The 19,569-nt window shown below is 34.8% G+C and overlaps 1 protein-coding gene and 1 pseudogene across 1 annotated transcript in view; one reads left to right on the forward strand and one right to left on the reverse strand.

The window, feature by feature from the left end:
- The window catches only part of KNL1 (kinetochore scaffold 1), a 56,179-nt gene that overhangs the window by 13,218 nt on the left and 23,392 nt on the right, over positions 1-19,569 (reverse strand). Inside the window, 9 exon segments of the mRNA XM_054565145.1 lie at positions 700-815; positions 2,215-2,313; positions 2,684-2,751; positions 3,362-3,500; positions 4,984-10,044; positions 10,805-10,857; positions 17,070-17,107; positions 17,656-17,689; positions 17,915-17,967. Coding sequence (XP_054421120.1) covers positions 700-815; positions 2,215-2,313; positions 2,684-2,751; positions 3,362-3,500; positions 4,984-10,044; positions 10,805-10,857; positions 17,070-17,107; positions 17,656-17,689; positions 17,915-17,967 — 5,661 coding nt within the window.
- LOC129064064 (60S ribosomal protein L35a-like) lies at positions 12,418-12,755 on the forward strand (annotated as a pseudogene).

A 19,569-nucleotide genomic window follows, 5' to 3' on the forward strand; every position in this document is an offset into this window, starting at 1 on the left:
ACTTCATAAAAGATTATTTTATTTCTTTTCTGTTTGTTAAACTGGTTCAAATTTAGTTGGATAATTCTAGATAAATAAAATATAAACATGATTTGGGTTGCAAATCCTGATCTACCTGAGAGAATCTAGGTATAGTGTAGCTAACTCATAAATTAGTCTGCAGCATCTATGTAATACCAAAGCACTAACCTATAGTCTGAGTAAAACCATATTATTTTATATATGCAAATCAAGGGCAAATGTGATAAAATTATAAACTCAAAGGCATTCTTAATTGTAGGTACTATATATAAATCTCTAAAGAGATACCTCTTTTTTGAAGAAGTTCCTTTGCAATCAATTTATGATATAAATCTAATAATTATTGTTCATTGAGGACATACATTTTACAAAAAGTGGCATGAAACATTTTATATACACTCTTATCTACTTTTCATATCTACCTGCTGAGTAGGTATTGTTATCCTCAATTTATGGATATGGAAATAATGGTTAAATGGCTTATATAATGTTACACAGTTAGTGTCATAGCCAGGATTGAGCTTCAATCTGAAAGCCAAAACTCTTTCTATAAACATACTGTATCATATCACCAATTAATGACATCAACTTTTTCTATGCTAGTGTCATTCTAATCAAAACCTTACCACACAAATTATTTGCCCATGCAACAAACACAAAAAATGAAAACTTTCATACTCTTCAATCTTTTGGCGAAGAGCTTCACAATCTTCTCTATAAATCTGTATCTTGGGTCGGTAAACATATTGATTTAACATCAGATCTTCTGGAGTAGTCTGCGTGTTTACAGTAAACTGAAAAAAAAAATCAGTCCCTCAAAACTAGTATTTTGAGAATAAGACATGTTTAAGAACTCTTTCAAGTTTCAGAGTACCTATTTCTCCACGTTCTACAAAGAAAAATTTGAATATTCTATTAAAATTGTTATACCAGTAAAGCCATAAACTGAAATCTGAATTCAAGTCTCTGACATCAAAGTCTACTTCCCACAGATGTTTAGGTAAACTATAGATGTTCCACTCACAAAGAATTGTGAATGATTTGAAAATGGCTATGTAGAATTGGTCAATTATACCTCAACAAAGCTGGAAAAAAGAATGGCTATACATTATTTTAAGTAATTCAATACCAAAAAATTCATTAACTTCATCATTTACCTGCATTAATTATCCTTCTGACTTTTTAAGGATAATTATTTTATTGTTCCAATTTCTTAAAGCGAGTATTAATAATTCCTTTATTTTTAAGACTCTCTTCTGTAACAACGGTATGTGAGACTCTTAATTTCCCGTTAAGCATAATTTTTTCTGTATGTCCCATAGATTTGGTGTTAAATGTTTTCCTTTATTTTGCTTTCTAAATAGCTTTGATTTCCTCTTTGATATAAAAATTATTAAGAAGTGTGTTCCTTAATTTCTAAGAAGCTAAAGAATATTTAGTCCTTTTATTAGTTCTAATTTTACTGGATTAAGATCAGATGATGTGGTTCATAAAAATCTCCATTTTTTTCAATTTGTTAATGTTTTCTTTGTGGCGAAAGGCATAGCTAATTTTTGTAAATGTTCGACAGACTTAAGAGAAAAAGAATTCCTATGAAAGTGTTTTAAGTTTTTCTATTAATCTTTTAAATTGAGTTTGTTGATTGTATTATTCAAAAATTTATGATCTTATATACTTATTTTGAAAGTGTTTATTAAAAACTGTTATTCTTAGATTTTTTTATAATGGGAAAGCTTATGTTTAGGAAAAAGTATCAAAAACAAACTAGATAGCAAGGAACGAGAAAAATTTCACCTTATGAAAATCCATGGTACAAAAAAACATCAAATTTTTTTTTTTAAGAGAGGGGGAAGGGAAGGAGAAAAACGTCAATGTGTGGTTGCCTCTCGCATGCCCCCTGCTGGGGACTTGGCCCGCAACCCAGACATGTGCTCTCACTGGGAATAGAACCAGCAACCCTTTGGTTCGCAGGCTGGCACTCAATCCACTGAGCCACACCAACCAGGGCAACAAAACAGTGACTTTTTATGCTAACCACAAATACACCTATTATAGGAAAACTCTTGTAAAAAAATTTGCTTCCTTTGATTCTTTTTTCTTTCTGAATAAATGCTTGCTTTGATGCAGTTTAGTAAATAAGAACAGAATAAGAAATGTTCTGAGGCAACTATTTTGCCAAGAAATTGCACTTACTTTGGCTGGGAGAGTGCTCTGTCGGGGTTTTTGTATCAAAATGTGGACTTGAAGAAGTATAAAGAACTCCTTTATTGTTATTCTCCCATCTTTGAGTTTCTGAGGAAAGAAGAAAGTTTGCATGACCATTCAAGGTGGGCTCATTTTGATTTGTAAATAGCTTAAAGTTCTTTGCATACATTTGTAGAAATACTATCCAGATACTTGTAGTCTGTACATGGTAGATTTTATCTAAAATCTATTTCTTGAGATTATTCAGTAACAGTAGAACTGGGGGACGGGGGGAAACAAAACTGAGCTCTTCTAATCATATTTTTACTCCCTATAATTAACTGCCACATTGGGTCCCTAACTGAGAAAACTCACCATCTGTATATTTAAAACATATCAACATTTTTTAAAAATTAAAAAAAGAGAAAACAAAGCAACAAAATCAGTTGCCTTAGTAATGAGGAATACGTTAACATACCTCCTTCAAGCTCTCTTCACAAATAGTATCTGGGAGAAACTGTGATTCCATCTGACTGTTGCGTTGTGCTAGAAGTAAGGCAAATTCAGGTGATGAACAAGTCAGAATTAAACTGGAAACTTAATTTTAGTTATCATTCAGGTTTATGTGTAGTTCACGCTCCTGAAGCTATCCATTAGGATCTTGTTAGAAAGACAGTCATGTGTAAGGCAAAGTATGTTACAGTTTTAAGGCTCCATTCAATGTTTTCTCAACTGAGTATAGCCTCTTAAGGAAGATGCTCTACCCAGGGTAGTATTTCACTTCTCAATTTATTAAAACTAAGAATTAAAGATAAACAAAGTATTATTTTACTTATCAACTATTTATAACCCTAAAACGCTTATATAAATTTTATTTTTATTTATTTTTAGAGAGAGAGAAAGGGAGAGAAATATATCTACTGGTTGCCTCTTGTACGCCCTCAACTGGGGACCTGGCCTGCAACCCAGGCATGTGCCCTACTGAGAATTGAACTGGTGAACTTTCAGTCTGTGGGAAGGATACCCAACCCACTAAACCACATCAGTCAGGGCTAGCTTATACAAATTTTAAACATCTCTTGAACAGAAATACATTTATTATCAGTCAAGTAAGCAGATGACTTGTATTAATTAGCTTTCATGAAAATCATCTTACTGCTGAAGTCCAGAGAGATTCCATCAGTCTTGATTGATTCCAGAGAACTGCTGCAACTAGATGGGGTCCTGCTCAGGCTTTTTATCAATACACTGTTAGCATTTTTATCTCTATCCCCTTCAGTATGGTACCCAAAAATCTGAAATTATCAATTAAGGAATATCATCAGGACAAAGTTATAACACTGTATACTCATAATGACTAAAAGTTTGTTGAACACTAACAGAAACACTTCTAGCATAAAATTTATGTATAACTCTTATGAGTTCCCTTAGCAAAGAATCAGAGTAAATACCAGGCAAATGAAGTCTTTAGAGTTAAAGGTAATTTTATTTTAAAATACACAGATATAACTTTGTGCATTACACTGTATAAGCAAATTATTTCTCTGAGGTATCTTAGTTATAGCCAGATTCTATGAACTATCAAATATAGACCTATCCAGTTATTCAACTACTAGCCACCAGGGCCAGGGATACCACACTACAGAAAACCAGAAGAGAATATTGGCTATACATGGTGGCCCTGGCTATAGTACAGAAAAGAAACTTATTTCCGGGCTTTAGTACTTTCTTCACTTGATGAAGAAGACTCCTTTGGATGAAGTCAAATAAGTCACGGGATCCTGTTTTTACCATTTTAACCATTTGACTTTACAGCCTTAAATGTCATGTTTGTCTACCTACTTTACATATGTTTTTGAGGACATTATATTCTTTGTCTAAATGCTGTAATATAAGCAAGCTCCATGATAGCAGATTTTTGTCTACAAATTCTTGCTGATGTATCCTAGCAATCTCAACAGTACCTAGGACAGAGCAGATACGAAATAAGTATTTATTGAAAATAGTACTAATTTTCATAGAATCTGTTCAGTTATATATTTTATATTGCTATTAACTACTTTTTCAAAGCTTCATAGACAGGCCATTTCCTCGACACCTCATCTTATAGAACCACTAAAATCATCTTCTAAGCTTACATATTTTTTAATTTAAACTGCTTTCTATGAACTTCTGATACTTTTAATCTTTATTTCTCTACCTATAACTTAGCTTGAATGACAGGTTTTATTCTCCCAAATTATCCAAATCAGTGTCCCACAGCTTTACTATCTATGATCTCTTTCATAAATACAAAATCTCACTTACTTCATTTTGAGATAGTGGACTTGACCTAGGTATTTTCCCATGAAAGAAATGGACTTTCAGTTTCCATAGACCCTCGTTAGCCAAGAAAATTCAGTCAAGCTTTTCTTTATGCAGTTTGCATAATAAAAAGGCTTTTCACCCTTCAAATATTTTAACAGTGAAGATGGCTTTTCAAACCACATATACTCTGCCTTGAAATTTTCACATGCAAAGCTATGACAAATTATCAGAGGTAACAGAATATTTAGAATTGTATAATTTCTACATTAATTTTTGTACTACTTTTAATTTTATTTTTTGTGACCATCTGCCACTTCAAATCGTTTTTAAGTCTGTTAGTCAGTTTAGTCCTTAAGATTCTACAAAGAAATATTTCTTCAGCCCTATAACTGAAAATAATCAATTTCTGCTTACCCAAGACTAAAAATAAAAATTCAAATATGCCCATAACTTTTTCAAGACAGAACTCACCTCTTGATCTTGTGCAGTATCACTAAACTTAATCTCACTTTTTCTGATTTTTTTCTCATTCTGAATATCAGCATCATCTTCTGGTACCCAGGTTCTTTTTTGGCTATTGCAGGTTTCTTTCATTTTATCTTCAGATGGTGAAATCTCTTTTTGGTATGTCTCGATCAAAGATTTTTCCTCAGTTTCTATGCTAATAGAGTCTGAAGAATTAATCTCACCAGGATATATAGGAAGATTTTCCTCATTTATATATTGAGATGGACTTAAGTTCAGCTTATCTGCAATAAATCCAATGCCTAAATCCTTATTGGAGACGAGGTGAGTTTCTAAGTGATTCAAATCAGTTGTGTCTGGCGGAATCTGCTCCAGGTCATCAATACCAGTGACACTACAATTTCTCTTGTTTGGCAATCTAGGCAAAAATATTCCCAAAGAACATCTCCTCACTTTATCTTTTACAAATGGCTTTAGTAGTAGAGAGTTGGTTTCAGACCCACAATGAAAAAATTTATTTTCTTCCTCTCTATCATCTTCAACATTGTTGGACACTGTGTTAAAATTACATATTTCTGTAGCTTGTACTCTACTCATATCATTATCTGCCTTATTTACTAATTCAAGTAATTGTTCTGGAAAAGATGGTATATGAACAGTTTGTAAATCCAAAAATTCTTCAGTTTTCTTATTCAAATTATTCAGACTTGGATTGCCACTACTAAAACTTGCAGTATTAGATGAAATTACAGGATCTGATGTTTTTTTAGGATTGGCATGAGTTTGAACAACTTGCTTAGTCAAGTCTGAGTTACTGTGGAAACCTATGGCTATATTACATTTAGCTGTTTGGATCTTTTTCTTCAGTTCTTTTTCACAGGCTACAGTAAACTGTTGCTCATTATTGAACATTATGGACTCATTTTCACATGTAGGTACAGAGGAATTTCTTATAACAATATTTAAATCCTTACTTTCATCTTTATTAACAACACTCTGTCCTTGTTGAGGCAACGGAGGTAACTGGGTAGACAGATGAGGCTGAGAACCAACATGAACATCACCATCAAAGGCCTGTTTTAAACTATGTTCTGCATTATTAATGAAGTCCTCCATTTGATCCTCTGGAAGCTTACCAGATACTTGCTTTGAATCAAGTTTGGTCATGTTCTTCAAATCTTGACCATATACTAAAGTTTGGTTAGCTAATAGATTTTGGGGCTCCTGAATCAGACCTTGATCTTTGAGTACTGTTATGACACAGTCTAACTGTCCTTTGATATTAGTTTGAATAACTTTTTCCTTCTCTAACAAAGAACAAGCAGCAGAGAAAGGCACCCCCTCCGATTTCAAGTAATATTCACTGGCTAAATTGTTTGTATAAGCAAGATCATTTTGCACTGGGCAATTATTGGCTTTCTCATCTTCATCACATAAGGACATGGCATTCCCCTCTAAATTATCAAAAGAGGTAATAACATTTGGTAAACAGGAATAATTATTGCTGGATCCACAAATAGCAGGTGCATGACTCTTTGCAAAATCTACATTTCTTCTGTCTGTGCTATTTAAGTGGCAGCTTTTAAGTTTGGCTTTTTCCAGTGTATAGGCCTGGTCTAAAACTTTCCCCCTGACATTTTCATCCACAGCAGTACTATGGAATTTGACAATTTCTATCTCGCCTTGATCCCCAGACAATGTATTAGAATAGGCTATCACATGACGCTTTTGCTCAGTGTGAAGAACAATTTTGTTTCCTACAGACTGTACTTGTTTTTCAGTGATTTCTTGAACAGAGCTACCATCCTTAGGAAAAGAAACACCCAAGGTTTTTCCTTTTGCTGTTCCTAACTTAGGGCACTCCTGAAGTATTTTCTCTGTGGCTTGACAATCAATGAAAGCATTATGGGACTTGGTGACTTCTAGATCACTGTGATTATCGACAAACATTACAGTATTTTCCATAGGCTTAGTGGTAATTTTAACTGGTGAGACAGTTTTACACTCTAAGGCAGTTGTGTGACTTCTAGTGATCTCCATGTCATCCTGTCCACATGTATAAAAAACAGTTTTAGAAGTTCTCGCTAAAGGCACCAAAAGAGACTCTTCTCTATCTTCTAGGGAACTTTTGTTATTTATTTCCACTGTGCAACTCTGGATGATATCCATGTCATTTTTATCATTATTTGAAAATGTAATGGGCTTGTCATTTTTGAGTCTGAGGCTTTTCTTTCTTTGACTTATGTCTGACAGGGGTTCATTAAAAAATCCAGGCTTTTGTACATCTTTGCCATTTTTCCAAATGGTTGATGTAGACACTTCCATGTTATCATCAGTTATAAATGCTACAGCTCTCTCTTTGGGACCACTATTAGACCGTTTCTCTGATGTAAGCTGGCTGGCTTCTGCTGCTGAATGGTCATTTTTAGCATTCTCTGTAAAGAAAACACTCTCTTCACCTGGAGGAGTCACTTTTGGTTTTCCTAGGCTTTTCCTTTTGGATAGTTTAAAGTCAGGTCTGTCTGGAAGCACAGTTCTTTCTTTTGCTTGGTAGTCAATGAAAACAGTGTGGGACTTTGTCATTTCCAGTTCATCATGATTACCTATAAACATTACAGTTTTGTCCACAGGCCTGGTAGTTATTTCATCTGGTAAGAAAGTTTCATATTCTATGGCAGTTGTGTGACTTTTAGTGACCTCCATGTCATCCTGCCCACACGCATACAAAACAGTTTTAGAAGTTCCTGCCAAAGGCAACAAATGGGAATCATGTTCATCTAATAAAGGTCTATGATTTATTTCCAAAGTATAGCTCTTGGTGATATCCATATCATTCTCATCACCCTCTGAAAATATAACAGTCTTATCAATTTTTAGTCTGTCAATACTTTTCCTTCCACAAATCTTGACATCTTGTTTTTCATTCAGACATCCAGGCATCTGCACACTTCTGTCCTCCAATGTATCCATATCATTAAAAATGAATACTCCAGGTTTTTCTATAGGAATTTTATTATATTTTTCAACTTTTACAGCTTCATGTCTGTTTATGGTTAGTTGGCTGATACTGTTTTCTAAATTAGTCTTACCAAGGTCTTGTACTTCAGAAGGACCAAATCCAATGACAACAGTGTGACTCTTGGTTAGATCCATATTTTGATCCTCTTCTGAACAAAGAATTATCTTGTCATGAGAGCAGTCAAAGATGGGATTGCCTAAACTTTTCCTCAGTGCCTCGGGCAGTTTAGAATTCTGGCCTGGTATAGATTTTACTATATTACTGTCAATAGCAGTATTATGATTTTCTGTAGCACACTGTCCTTCTGATGAAAATAGTTTTGTGGTAGGAAATACAGATTGCTCACTTGACACGGTATTTCTATTATTCCCCAGTGCTACTTGTTTATTAAGATCTCCGTCACAGTATACTATATTATACTTTGTGTTGTCCTGGTTAATATTGACTGACTGAAGAGAAACTTTATCAAGATATGGTGAAATCTTCAAAACTTGATCTTTTTCTTTGCTCCAGGTGTCAGTTAGGATGTTTTTAGATATCATGTTTGATTGTTGGGATAGTTCAATATGACTTTTGGTCATTTTTTCCGATTCATTTAAAAGGCTATTGCTATCAGAGTGAGACTTACTAATATCCTCAGATGCTTGATTGTAAGATGCAAGAGAAACTTGACTTCCTAAATTAGTTGTGTGACTTTTAATCAAATCCTTATCTTCACCTGTGAAGATTACAGTCTTTTTACCAGTCAATGAAATAGACAGAGGATTTGCCAGGCCCTGTTGTAATCTTTCCTTAGATACACAAGGAACTGAGCTACAGTTTACATTCATTTTTTCTTCCTTTGACATGGTTACGTGATTTTGGAGCATCATTTCTTTTTCAGATATTGGTATGACTGTCATCTGTACATTTGTTTGATCTTGTTTAAAAATCTGATTGTCTATTGCAACTGTGTGACTCTTGGTAATGTCCATGCTATCCTCTCCTGAATAAATCGTTTTCTCTATGAGAAGAGAGCTTGCATCTGGATTAGGATACATTTTGGCATAATTACTGTCATGCTTCAGCAAATTTTTTTCCTCTCTCATACTTGACAGACACTTGGTCAGTTCCATGGCATTATTACAACTAGAATACAAAAATGTCTTGTAATCTTGAAATGATGGACTGGAACATATAGATTCTGGGATCATGGCCAATGTTTTGATATCTTGATTAGAAGTCTGTGTGACCATGTGAGTTTTTGTCCCAGAAGTATTGCTTCTGGTGATATGTATTTCAGCTTTAGGGTCTAAGGAAGTGTCTTGAAAAGAAGCATTTGGTTTATTCTCAAAGATCCTCTTCTTCCCTGAAGCTCTGGTTCTATAACCTGTTGTAACATCCATCATGACAGTCTGAGTTTGATTTTCTATTTCAGATAAATTATCTGCTGAGGGTAAAATCTGTATAGTGTGGTTTCTTGTCAAGTCCATCAAGTCACTACCATAAACGGTAATATCATCACTTTTAAATTCCCTTAAGCTGGCCTCACTGGATGTCGGAACGAAACTCTGAATATTGGCTGTATGACACTGGGTAAAATTCATCCCATCATCTTCTTCTCTAAAGATCCTAGTCACATTACTGTTATTTTCATCAACATTAGGGGATTCATGCATTTGATATATAGAAGAGGTCCTATTTGATTCTTTGGAATGAACAGTTATCTCAGAATTTTCTTTATCAGGTCCTATAGAAGCATTAGATTTCCCTGTTTTCAATCTTTTTATGAAGTCATTGAAATTTATTTTCTTTTCTGAATTAGTGTTTTGATCCATGGAAAAATTTAATTCTTTTTTCATTCTTGAATCCTCAGTGTGAAGCTTTAAGTTAGCCAGGAAGGATGTAGTATCTATCTTGGTAGAATTCTCACTTTTTGTACTATCTAAAAGGCCTTTGGTAATCATCACAGTATGACTTGCTGTTAGGTCCATCTGGTTTTCATCTGAAAAGATGACTGTCTGGTCATTTGAATATTTCTTTTCATGGTTGTCTTCTGTAACAGAAATCTATAATGAAAACAAAATATCAAAAAATCAAATGGAATGCAAACTATGAAAGATATTTTACACATACTATATAAATAATCTTCAATGATGGTTTATGATACCTTGGTGTGTTTGAGTCAATGGTGTGGTGTGTAGTAATTTGTCATAAAAATTTTTTCTAAAGACTTTGAATATTTTTAGTGTTTTCAGACAAATTAAAAGTTCAAAGTTAATTATATATCCATTAGAATGATTAAAAATAGAAAGGACTGACAATACCAAGTGCAAATATAATGAAAATTCTAATTACTGTATCAGATAGGTCATTCTCATTCTAAATAAAAAAGGCTTAGAAAGGGGTAAGTGCATAATGACTAATTTATAGCACATTCTGTACTTCTGGGAGTCAGATTTTCTTTGAATCTAATGCAGTGATTTCATTTTTAAGGATATGGTCAAACTCCTTGCTACTTAAAGTATGGTCCAATAGACCAGTTTATCGGTAATACCTAGGAGATTGTTAGAACTATATAATCTAAAGGCGTACATTAGATCTACTGCATAAGAATCTATATTTTAACAAAATCCTGAGATGATTCATAAAACTGGCAGTGATTTAACTTTCCTTAGTTAACTTAAAGGGTAAGAAATTTTTCCAGTCTATGGGTCCATTTTGGCAGTTAACCCCTAAGTCATGCTATTACCGTTAAATTTTGAGTTTAAAAAAAGTTTTAGCTGTCAAGAGAAATTAAAATATGAAGGCACTTTCATGAACTCATACCTCTCTCTGTTGCATCTGGGTCTGAATGGGAGCACAAAGCAATGTGTTCATTCCTATTGGAAAAAAAGAAAAAGAAAAAAACTATAGTCAATGACAAAAATATGTATCACCAAGAGGCGAACTTTCCTTTTGTTAGGTTTTTTATCAGTTACAAGTACGGTGGCACTCTTATCAGTAGCTTTGCTTTTTGTGGTCATTCATGGTCAACCATGGTCTAAAAATACTAAATGGAAAGTTCCAAAAATAATTCCTAAGTTTTAAATTACATGTCACTCTGAGTAGCATGATGACATCTTGAGCCATCCTGTTGTATCCTGCCCAGGACATGAATCATTCCTTTGTTCACTGTATCCAACACTGTGTATGCTGCCTGTCTGTTAGTCACTTAGTAGTCATCTTGGTTATCGGGTCTATCATGACAGTACTGCAGTGCTTGTGTTCAAAAGCCCTTATTTTACTTACTAATGAACCCAAAGTCCAAGAGTAGTGATGTTGACAATTAGAATATACTTCTCTTAAGTGAAAAGGTAAAATTTCTCCACTTTATAAGAAAAAAACAGCTGTATACTGAGGTTGCTAAGAACAAATTTCCTATTTGTAAAATTGCTTAATGATTTATAAATTAAGCTTTATCATAGCTATGTATGTATAGAAAAACAATTACATACAGTTTGTATTATTTGTAATTTCAGGCATATACTGTGGGTCCCGGAACATATTCTCTGTGGACTACTATATTTACTGAAGTTTTATTAGTTATTAAGTCTTTTGTAAGGACTTAGGTATTCAATTTTATTGACTTTTAATTGTCTCATTTTAGAGACAGAGATAGTTGCTGTATTCTCTGTGTGACTAAAATGTTTTTAGAATGTGGTACAAATTTTAAAGATGGAGAGTTTAGACTACCTTTTTTTCCCTTCTCCATTTTTTTATTTCCTGGATAGTAGAGGTTACATGGTAAAGAGTACCAACTGATTAGACTGAAATTTTAGGGTAAGACTTTGAAATCTAGACATAATAAAATGTGCATTTTATTTTAAAAAATTCTAGAGGAGAAAAAAGAAGATTCAAGAGAAGATGAACCAACATGGAAACTACTGTAATAGTTCGGATACAACATATGAGAGTTTATGTTAGGATAAGACACAATGAGAATGGAAATAAGGAGTTAGACTCAAGACATTTAAGAATTAAAATATAAAAGTTTAGGGAACAAACTGGACTTAAAAAATACAGGATTGAAGATGATGCTATAATAAAAAAAAGGAAATTGATTTAAAAATACTTAAGTTTAAAGGCATATCTTTAGAATACTTTAAAGAGTTTACAGCAACCTTGATTAAACGCGATGAAGTAGTTATAGGCTTATTAGAAGCCTTTTTATCAAGTTTTCACTCATTTATTCAACAAATATTGCTTCAGAACGTATTATGTGCCCCCAAACAACTATTTGCTAAAGCACAAAGACAAGACAAAATTTCTGGACTTCAAGAGTTTCTAACTTAACAAAAGAGCCAGAAGTAAATACCAAAACTACAATGTGATGGGGTGAGTTGAATTTCTGCTGCTGAACTTTGGGGCCTGCTGGGAACAGGACTTGTACAATGACAAGTATGTCTGGAAGGCTGTGGTCCAAGGCCATTTTTGCTGGCTATAAATGAAACAGGATCTCTGGAACCAGAGGGAACACACAGCTCTTTTTAAAATCTAAGGTGTTTATGCTTGAGATGAAACTGAATTCTATCTGGGCAAGAGATGTGCTTATATGTACAAAGCAAAGAACAACACAGTGACTCTGGGTGGTAAACCAAACAAAACCAGAGTCATCTGGGGAAAAGAAACTCGTGCTCATGGAAACAGTGGCATGGTCCATGCTAAATTCCGAAGCAAACTTCCTGCTAGGGCCATTGGACACAGAATCCGTGTAATGCTGTACCCCTCGAGGATTTAAACTTAACTGAAAAGCAAATAACAGCCCTGACTGGTGTGGCTCAGTTGGTTGGGGGCCCTGTGGCAACTGGAAGGATTCCTGTTTGGAGCACATGGCTGGGTTACAGGTTCATTTAGTTCCTGGTCAAGAAGCAAACGGGAGCTAACTGGTGAATGTTTCTCTCACATGCCAATGGTTCTCATCCTCTTTCCTCCTCTCTTTCCTCTCTAAAATAAGTAAATAAAATCTATTTTAAAGAGTAAAAACAAAAACAAAAACAAAAAACTACAATGTGATAAATTCTACAATAGACTGAGAAGTAAAAGGAGTGTTGTGACAGCACAGGACAGAGTTTCCAACTTCTTGGTTTTGTCAGAAAAGATTCCACTTAAGCCAGTACTACTCAATGTATAGTTTCAGTCTGTGAATGGCTAGTTCATGAAGCTTGCAGCTAATGTAAATTTATATAGTATTTCTTACATCAAGGAAGCTTTGCTAAGAAAAAAATGTCACCTAAAGAGTAGCAACTTCCGGTCAACATGGAGGTGTACGTAGATACACTTTGCCTCCTTGAACAACCAAAAGAAGGGCAACAAAATTTAAAAACAAAAAACAACCAGAACTACCAGAAAATTGAACAATATGGAAGTCAAACAACCAAGGAGTTAAAGAAGAAACACTCATCCAAACTAGTAAGAGGGGCAGAGATGGGAAGCCGAGGCAGAGAGGGCTCGTGGCAAGGCAGAGGCTGGAGGACCAAGTGGGCAAGATGGGGGCTGGTGGTCCCACATTTGCGTATGGATAAATGGGGAGGAGCAACTGGGGAGTGAAGCAGACCGCACAACCTAGGGTTCCCGTGTGAGAAAAGAATGCCTCAAAAGCTCTGGATGTAAATACCTGTCAGGATTGCAACAGCGGGAGAAACTCCCAGCCTCATTTGAGAGACCCACCAGGTCCTAAAATGTACACAAACCCACTCACCCAGGAATCAGCACCACAACTGCCCAATTTGCTTGTGGGTAGCAGGAAAAGTGACTGAAAGTCTGCCAAGAGCAGAGCAAGCAGCACTGTTCTATCCCTGACCCCTCCTCCACATATAGTGCTGCAGAGCAGAGATATGAGTTGCCCTGCCCTGGCAAATACCTAAGGCTCTGCCCCTTACAACATAACAGGAGCACCGAGACAAAGAAATATGGCTCAGATAAAAGAACAGATCAAAACTCCAAAAAAAATAACTAAGCGATGAAGAGATAGCCAACCTATCAGATGCAGAGTTCAAAACACTAGTAATCAGGATGCTCACAGAAATGATTGAGTATGGTCACAAAATAGAGGAAAAAGTGAAGTGTATGCAAAATGAAATAAAGAAAAATATATAGGGAACCAAAAGTGAAGGGAAGGAAACCGGTATTCAAATCAATGATTTGGAGCCGAAGGAAGAGATAAACATTCAACTGGAACAAAGTGAAAAAACAAGAATTCAAAAAAATGAGGAGAGGATGAGGAACCTCTGGGACAACTTTAAATGTTCCAACATCTGAATCATTGGGGTGCCAGAAGAAGAAGAGGAAGAGCAAGAGCAAGAAATTGAAAACTTATTTGAAAAAATAATGAGGGAGAACTTCCCCAATCTGGCCAAGGAAATAGACTTCCAGGAGATCCAGGAAGCTCAGAGAGTCCCAAAGAAGTTGGATCTATAATTAAGTTACCCAAGGTTAAAGATAAGGAGAGAATCTTAAAAGCAGCAAGACAAAAGGAGACAGTTACCTACAAAGGAGTTCCCATAAGACTATCAGCTGATTTTGCAAAAGAAGGGCCTGAAAAGAAGTATTCGAAGTCAGGAAAGGCAAGGACCTACATCCAAGATTACTCTATCCAGCAAAGCTATCATTTAGAATGGAAGGGCAGATAAAGTGCTTCCCAGATAAGGTCAAGTTATAGGAGTTCATCATCACCAAGTCCTTATTATATCAAATGTTAAAGAGACTTACCTAAGAAAAAAAAAAAGATAAAAATTATGAACAGTAAAATAACAACAAACTCACAACTATCAGGAACTGAACCTAAAAAACAAAAGCAAAAACATAAACAAACTAAGCAAACAACTAGAACAGGAACAGAATCCTAGAAATGGAGATCACACAGAGGGTTATCAGCGGGGAGAGGGAGGGGAAGAATGTGGGAAAAGGTACAGGGAATAAGAGGCATAATTGGTAGGCACAAAATAGACAGGGGGAGGTTAAGAATAGTATAGGAAATAGAGAAGCCAAAGAACTTACATGTATGACCCATGGGCATGAACTAAAGGGGGATGGAGGGGAGAGGGGAATAAAGGGGAGAAAAAAAATGGGACAACTGTAATAGCATAATCAATATACTTAAAAAAAAAACAAAAAACAACAACTACACAGTAGCTTATTGCTACAGGTGATTCACATTCCAGTGCAAGGTCTTCTGTCATGGACTGTAACAGTTTGTGGACTGGTTACTCTGTTTGTTTTGTTCTGTTTTACCTTCACCTGAGGAAATTTTTGTATTGCTTCTAGAGAAAGAGGAACAGAGAGAGAGAAATATCGATGTAAAAGAAACAATGACCTGTTGTCTCCTACATACACCCAGACATGGGATAGTTCAAGCTTGATCAGAGGAACAAACCCACACCTAGGCACATGCCCCGAACAGGAAATCAAACCCACAGCCCTTCAGTTACTGGATGATGCTCCAACAAAATGAGCCATACCAACCAGGACAGACTGGTTACTCTGAATAGCACTGAAGTTAACCTAAGTTAAGTGAAGAATGAGAAGACTGCTAGGCAAATTGTAGTAGGAAGAGCACTTTAGGTAGAGGAATAGCATTTACAATGGATACGGGCAGGAAAAAAGTCCACATGTGGAACTGCAAATAGTTCTTCATGGGCTAGAGGAAAGAACACCTATAAAGAAAAGGGAATAAGGTTGGAGAAGATGACAAGCCAAATCACAATGGCCTTTCTAAGTCTATGCTGAGGAGTGTGGGTTTTATCCTGCAAGCAAAAGTGTCATTAAATAATTTTAAGCTGGAAAGTAATATGTTAGGATTTAGAAATACATAAAATAGATTAGAATGTAGGCGGCTGCTTTGAGTGGTATCGGGGACTGTAGTCCTGTGCAAGCTAGGGCCTTGAAGAGGCTCCATAAGTCTTGGCCGGAAAACCGGTAATGCAATTGATAGGCAGGACCCAATAATAGCTCTGAAGTCCCCCGGGGGGAAAACAGCCCTAGAAGCAAATTACACTCCTTGAAGCATGCCTTGTTTCTGCCTCAAGCCCTGTTAATCTTATACTAGATAACCAGCCCAAGGCTGGGAAGGAAATTTACAAAATTCCTGTACCCTGACCCAAATCCCATCTGGCGCCATAATATTTACTCATCTCGGACCCAAGCAATTTGGTGTGTTCCTGCCATTGTCTTCTTTAAATATCATCTACTCTCTGTAAATTTAAGATACGGATGTAATTAGATTACCTATACATTCCTGCTACCTATCGCCTGCTTGTAACTCTCTCAATAAAAGCCATTGAGCATGGGGGCTTGGGGCATTCTCCTTGAGAGAGAATTGCATTCCCCTTTCCTTGACAGGCAAACAGTGTCTGGAACGACTCTTTTCTTCCATCCACAGCGAATCTGGGACTTTGCAGGCCAGAGTCCCTCATATTAGAAGGATAAGAAACTAAATACAGCCCTGGCTGGTGTGGCTCAGTGGACTGAGCACTGGCCTATGAACCAAGGGGTCAACCAGTTCGATTCCCAGTCAGGGTACATGCTGGGATTGTAGGCCAGGTCTCCAGTAGGGGGCATATGAGAGGCAACTACACATTGATGTTTCTGTCCCTCTTTCTCCCTCCCTTCCCCTCTGTCTAAAAATAAATAAATAAAATCATTAAAAAAGGAGAAGGAGAAACTAAACACAATAGCCCAGGAACTTGAATTCAAACAGTGGCAAGAAGGAACAGAGAAAAATAACAGATTTATAAGATATATAGGAGACAGGACAGAAAGCAAGTAGGGACAAATAGATATAGGGAATGAAGAAAAAAAAAAAAAAATTTAAAAAATGACTCAATGCCTGCTTTGAGTAAATAAATGAGTGTGGGGGTGTCTAAGGTTGAGGAAATAAGAGAACAGCAGTTTTGGAAGAAATAAAGTAAATTTGTGAAATTTTAAATTGAAAATTTTGTGTAAAGAACAGAACCCTCTTCACATTCTTTTTCATGGTTCTTTTAGCTATTACTTACCGAGGTATCTGGATAAAAAGAAAGGTATATGATAAGAAGAGTATCCTGATCATACTCACCAGTAATCTCACAGTAATTATCTTCTGGATTCTTATTCCTAAAATTTAAAAAGTGTTTAAAAAACTGTACCCCAAATAATTAACAAGAATCACAACAGTTGAATAATAATACCAATTACCTTTTACAATTTATTCCCATTAGCAATGAGTGACTAGCAATGAGTGATTGGATGAAAAACTAGTTATCTTCAAAACTAATCTGGCCTTAGTTTTGAAGATAAGCATCGTTTCATTTGCCCAAGAGCTACTGGTATTTACTTTCCTAAGTATTAACATTATAAAAATAATTTTTAATTTAAAAATATCTGTAGATTAGTATTTCTTGTTTTATACTAGATGATATATTTAAGGACTTATATATAAAAGCATATTTCATCATTCTATTAAAATAAGCTCTACAATGCACGTACTTATCAGATATAACAGTATATTAAATTCTGTGAAAAATTTGTTTAATTACTACTAAGTGTTCCACAAAAGGGACACAAAAATAAAAAATGAAAAGAATATTAATTTAAAAATCACTTTAATTAATAGGACTAAACAACTTTTAAAATATAATTTGAATCACATTTTCCTTACTTACTGCATAAATAGAACATTTTCTCTTGCTTCTGTTTCTAAAAATGAAATAAAGTTGAAAATATTTCAAGGACACATTGATAAAGCATTATAAAAACTGCATAAGGACGTTAACAAGAATAAAAAAAAAAATGCCCCCCATGCCTCAAGTTATACTTTTTAAACAATACGATAAACAATAAGTTATATCAATTATCTGGTTAGATACCCGCAGTAAAATTTTATAAAATACATACTTAGCAGGGATTGCATTAAGACATTACCTGCAATTTCTGACTTTCTCACTATTTTCTTATGAGATTCTGTCTGGAATACCCTAGAAAAGAAAATAAAGATTGATGAATATCTGTAATTTTGAATTAGAAGATTATGGTATTAATTTATATTGTTTTTATCTCAAAGTAATAAAGGCCAAATATGAAAAACCCACAGCTAATATCATACTCAACAGGAAAGCATTTCCCTTAATATCTGGAACAAGACAGGGATGTCCACTTTCACCACTTCTAGTCAACATAGTATTGGAAGTTCTAGTCACAACAATCAGACAAGAAGAAATAAAAGGCATCCAAATTCAAAAAAAGAGGTAAAACTGTCATTATATACAGATGACATGATACTGATATAGAGAACCCTAAAGAGTCCACAAAAAAAACCCTCCTAGAACTGATAAATAAATCAGTAAAGTAGGAAGATACATAATAAATACCCAGAATCAGTTGCATTTTCATACACTGATACGTAACAAACTATCAAAAAGAGAAACTAAGACAACAATCCTATTTATAATTGTGTTAAAAAATAAACAATACCTAGGAATAAAATAAAATATCTAAGAATAAATTTAACCAAGGAGGTAACAAAAAATAATAAAACACTACAGAAAGAAATCGAAGAGGATACAAATAAATGGAAGCATATACCTGCTCATGGATAAAAAGAATTAACATTGTTAAAAATGTTCATACTACCCCAAAGCCATCTATAGATTCAATGCAATTCCTACCAAAATAATAATGGTATAATTAACAGAACTAGAACAAATAATCTAAAATGTTATATGGAACTACAAAAGGCCCCCAAATAGCCACAGCAATCTTGAGAAAAAAAGAACAAAATTGGAGGAATCACATTAATTTATATTAAACTATACTATATAAGGCCACAGTAATTTAAAAAACAAACAAACAATGGTACGGCATAAAGAGACATATAGATAAATGGAACAGACTAAAACCCAGGCCTATATGGTCAATTAATATTTGACAAAGGAAGCAAGAACATACAATAGGGTAAAGACAGTCTATTCAATAAATGGTATTGAGAAAATTGGCTAGATATGTGCAAAAGATGAAACTAGACCACCTACTTACATCATATATAAAAATAAACTCAAAATAGATTAAAGGCTTAAATGCAAAACTCAAAACCATAAAACTCCTAGAAGAAAACACAGGCAATACAATCTCAGTCATTTCTCTTAGTAATATTTTTTGTGATGTATCTCCTCAGGTAAGGGAAACAAAAGAAAAAATAAACAGGACTATATCAAACTAAAAGTTTTGGCAAAGCAAAGGAAACCATCAACAAAATGAAAAGACAGTCTGCAGAATGGGAGAACATATTTGTCAATAATACATTTGATAAGAGATTAATTTCCAAAATTTATAAAAAACTCATACAACTGAACACAAAACAAACAATCCAACTAAAAACTAAGCAAAGGACCTGAATATGCACTTCTCCAAGGACATACAAATAGCCAATAGACATGAAAAGATGTTCAATGTCACTAGTCATCAGAGAAATGCAAATTAAAACCACAATGAGATATCACCTCACATCTGTCTAAATGGCTATCATCAATAAATCTACAAACAAATGTTGGCAAGAATGTGGAGAAAAGAGAACCCTTCTG

The sequence above is a fragment of the Pteronotus mesoamericanus genome, unplaced genomic scaffold, assembly GCF_021234165.1.
Source record: "Pteronotus mesoamericanus isolate MK-2021 breed Mesoamerican mustached bat unplaced genomic scaffold, CSHL_Meso_final contig_164, whole genome shotgun sequence".
Taxonomy (NCBI): domain Eukaryota; kingdom Metazoa; phylum Chordata; class Mammalia; order Chiroptera; family Mormoopidae; genus Pteronotus; species Pteronotus mesoamericanus.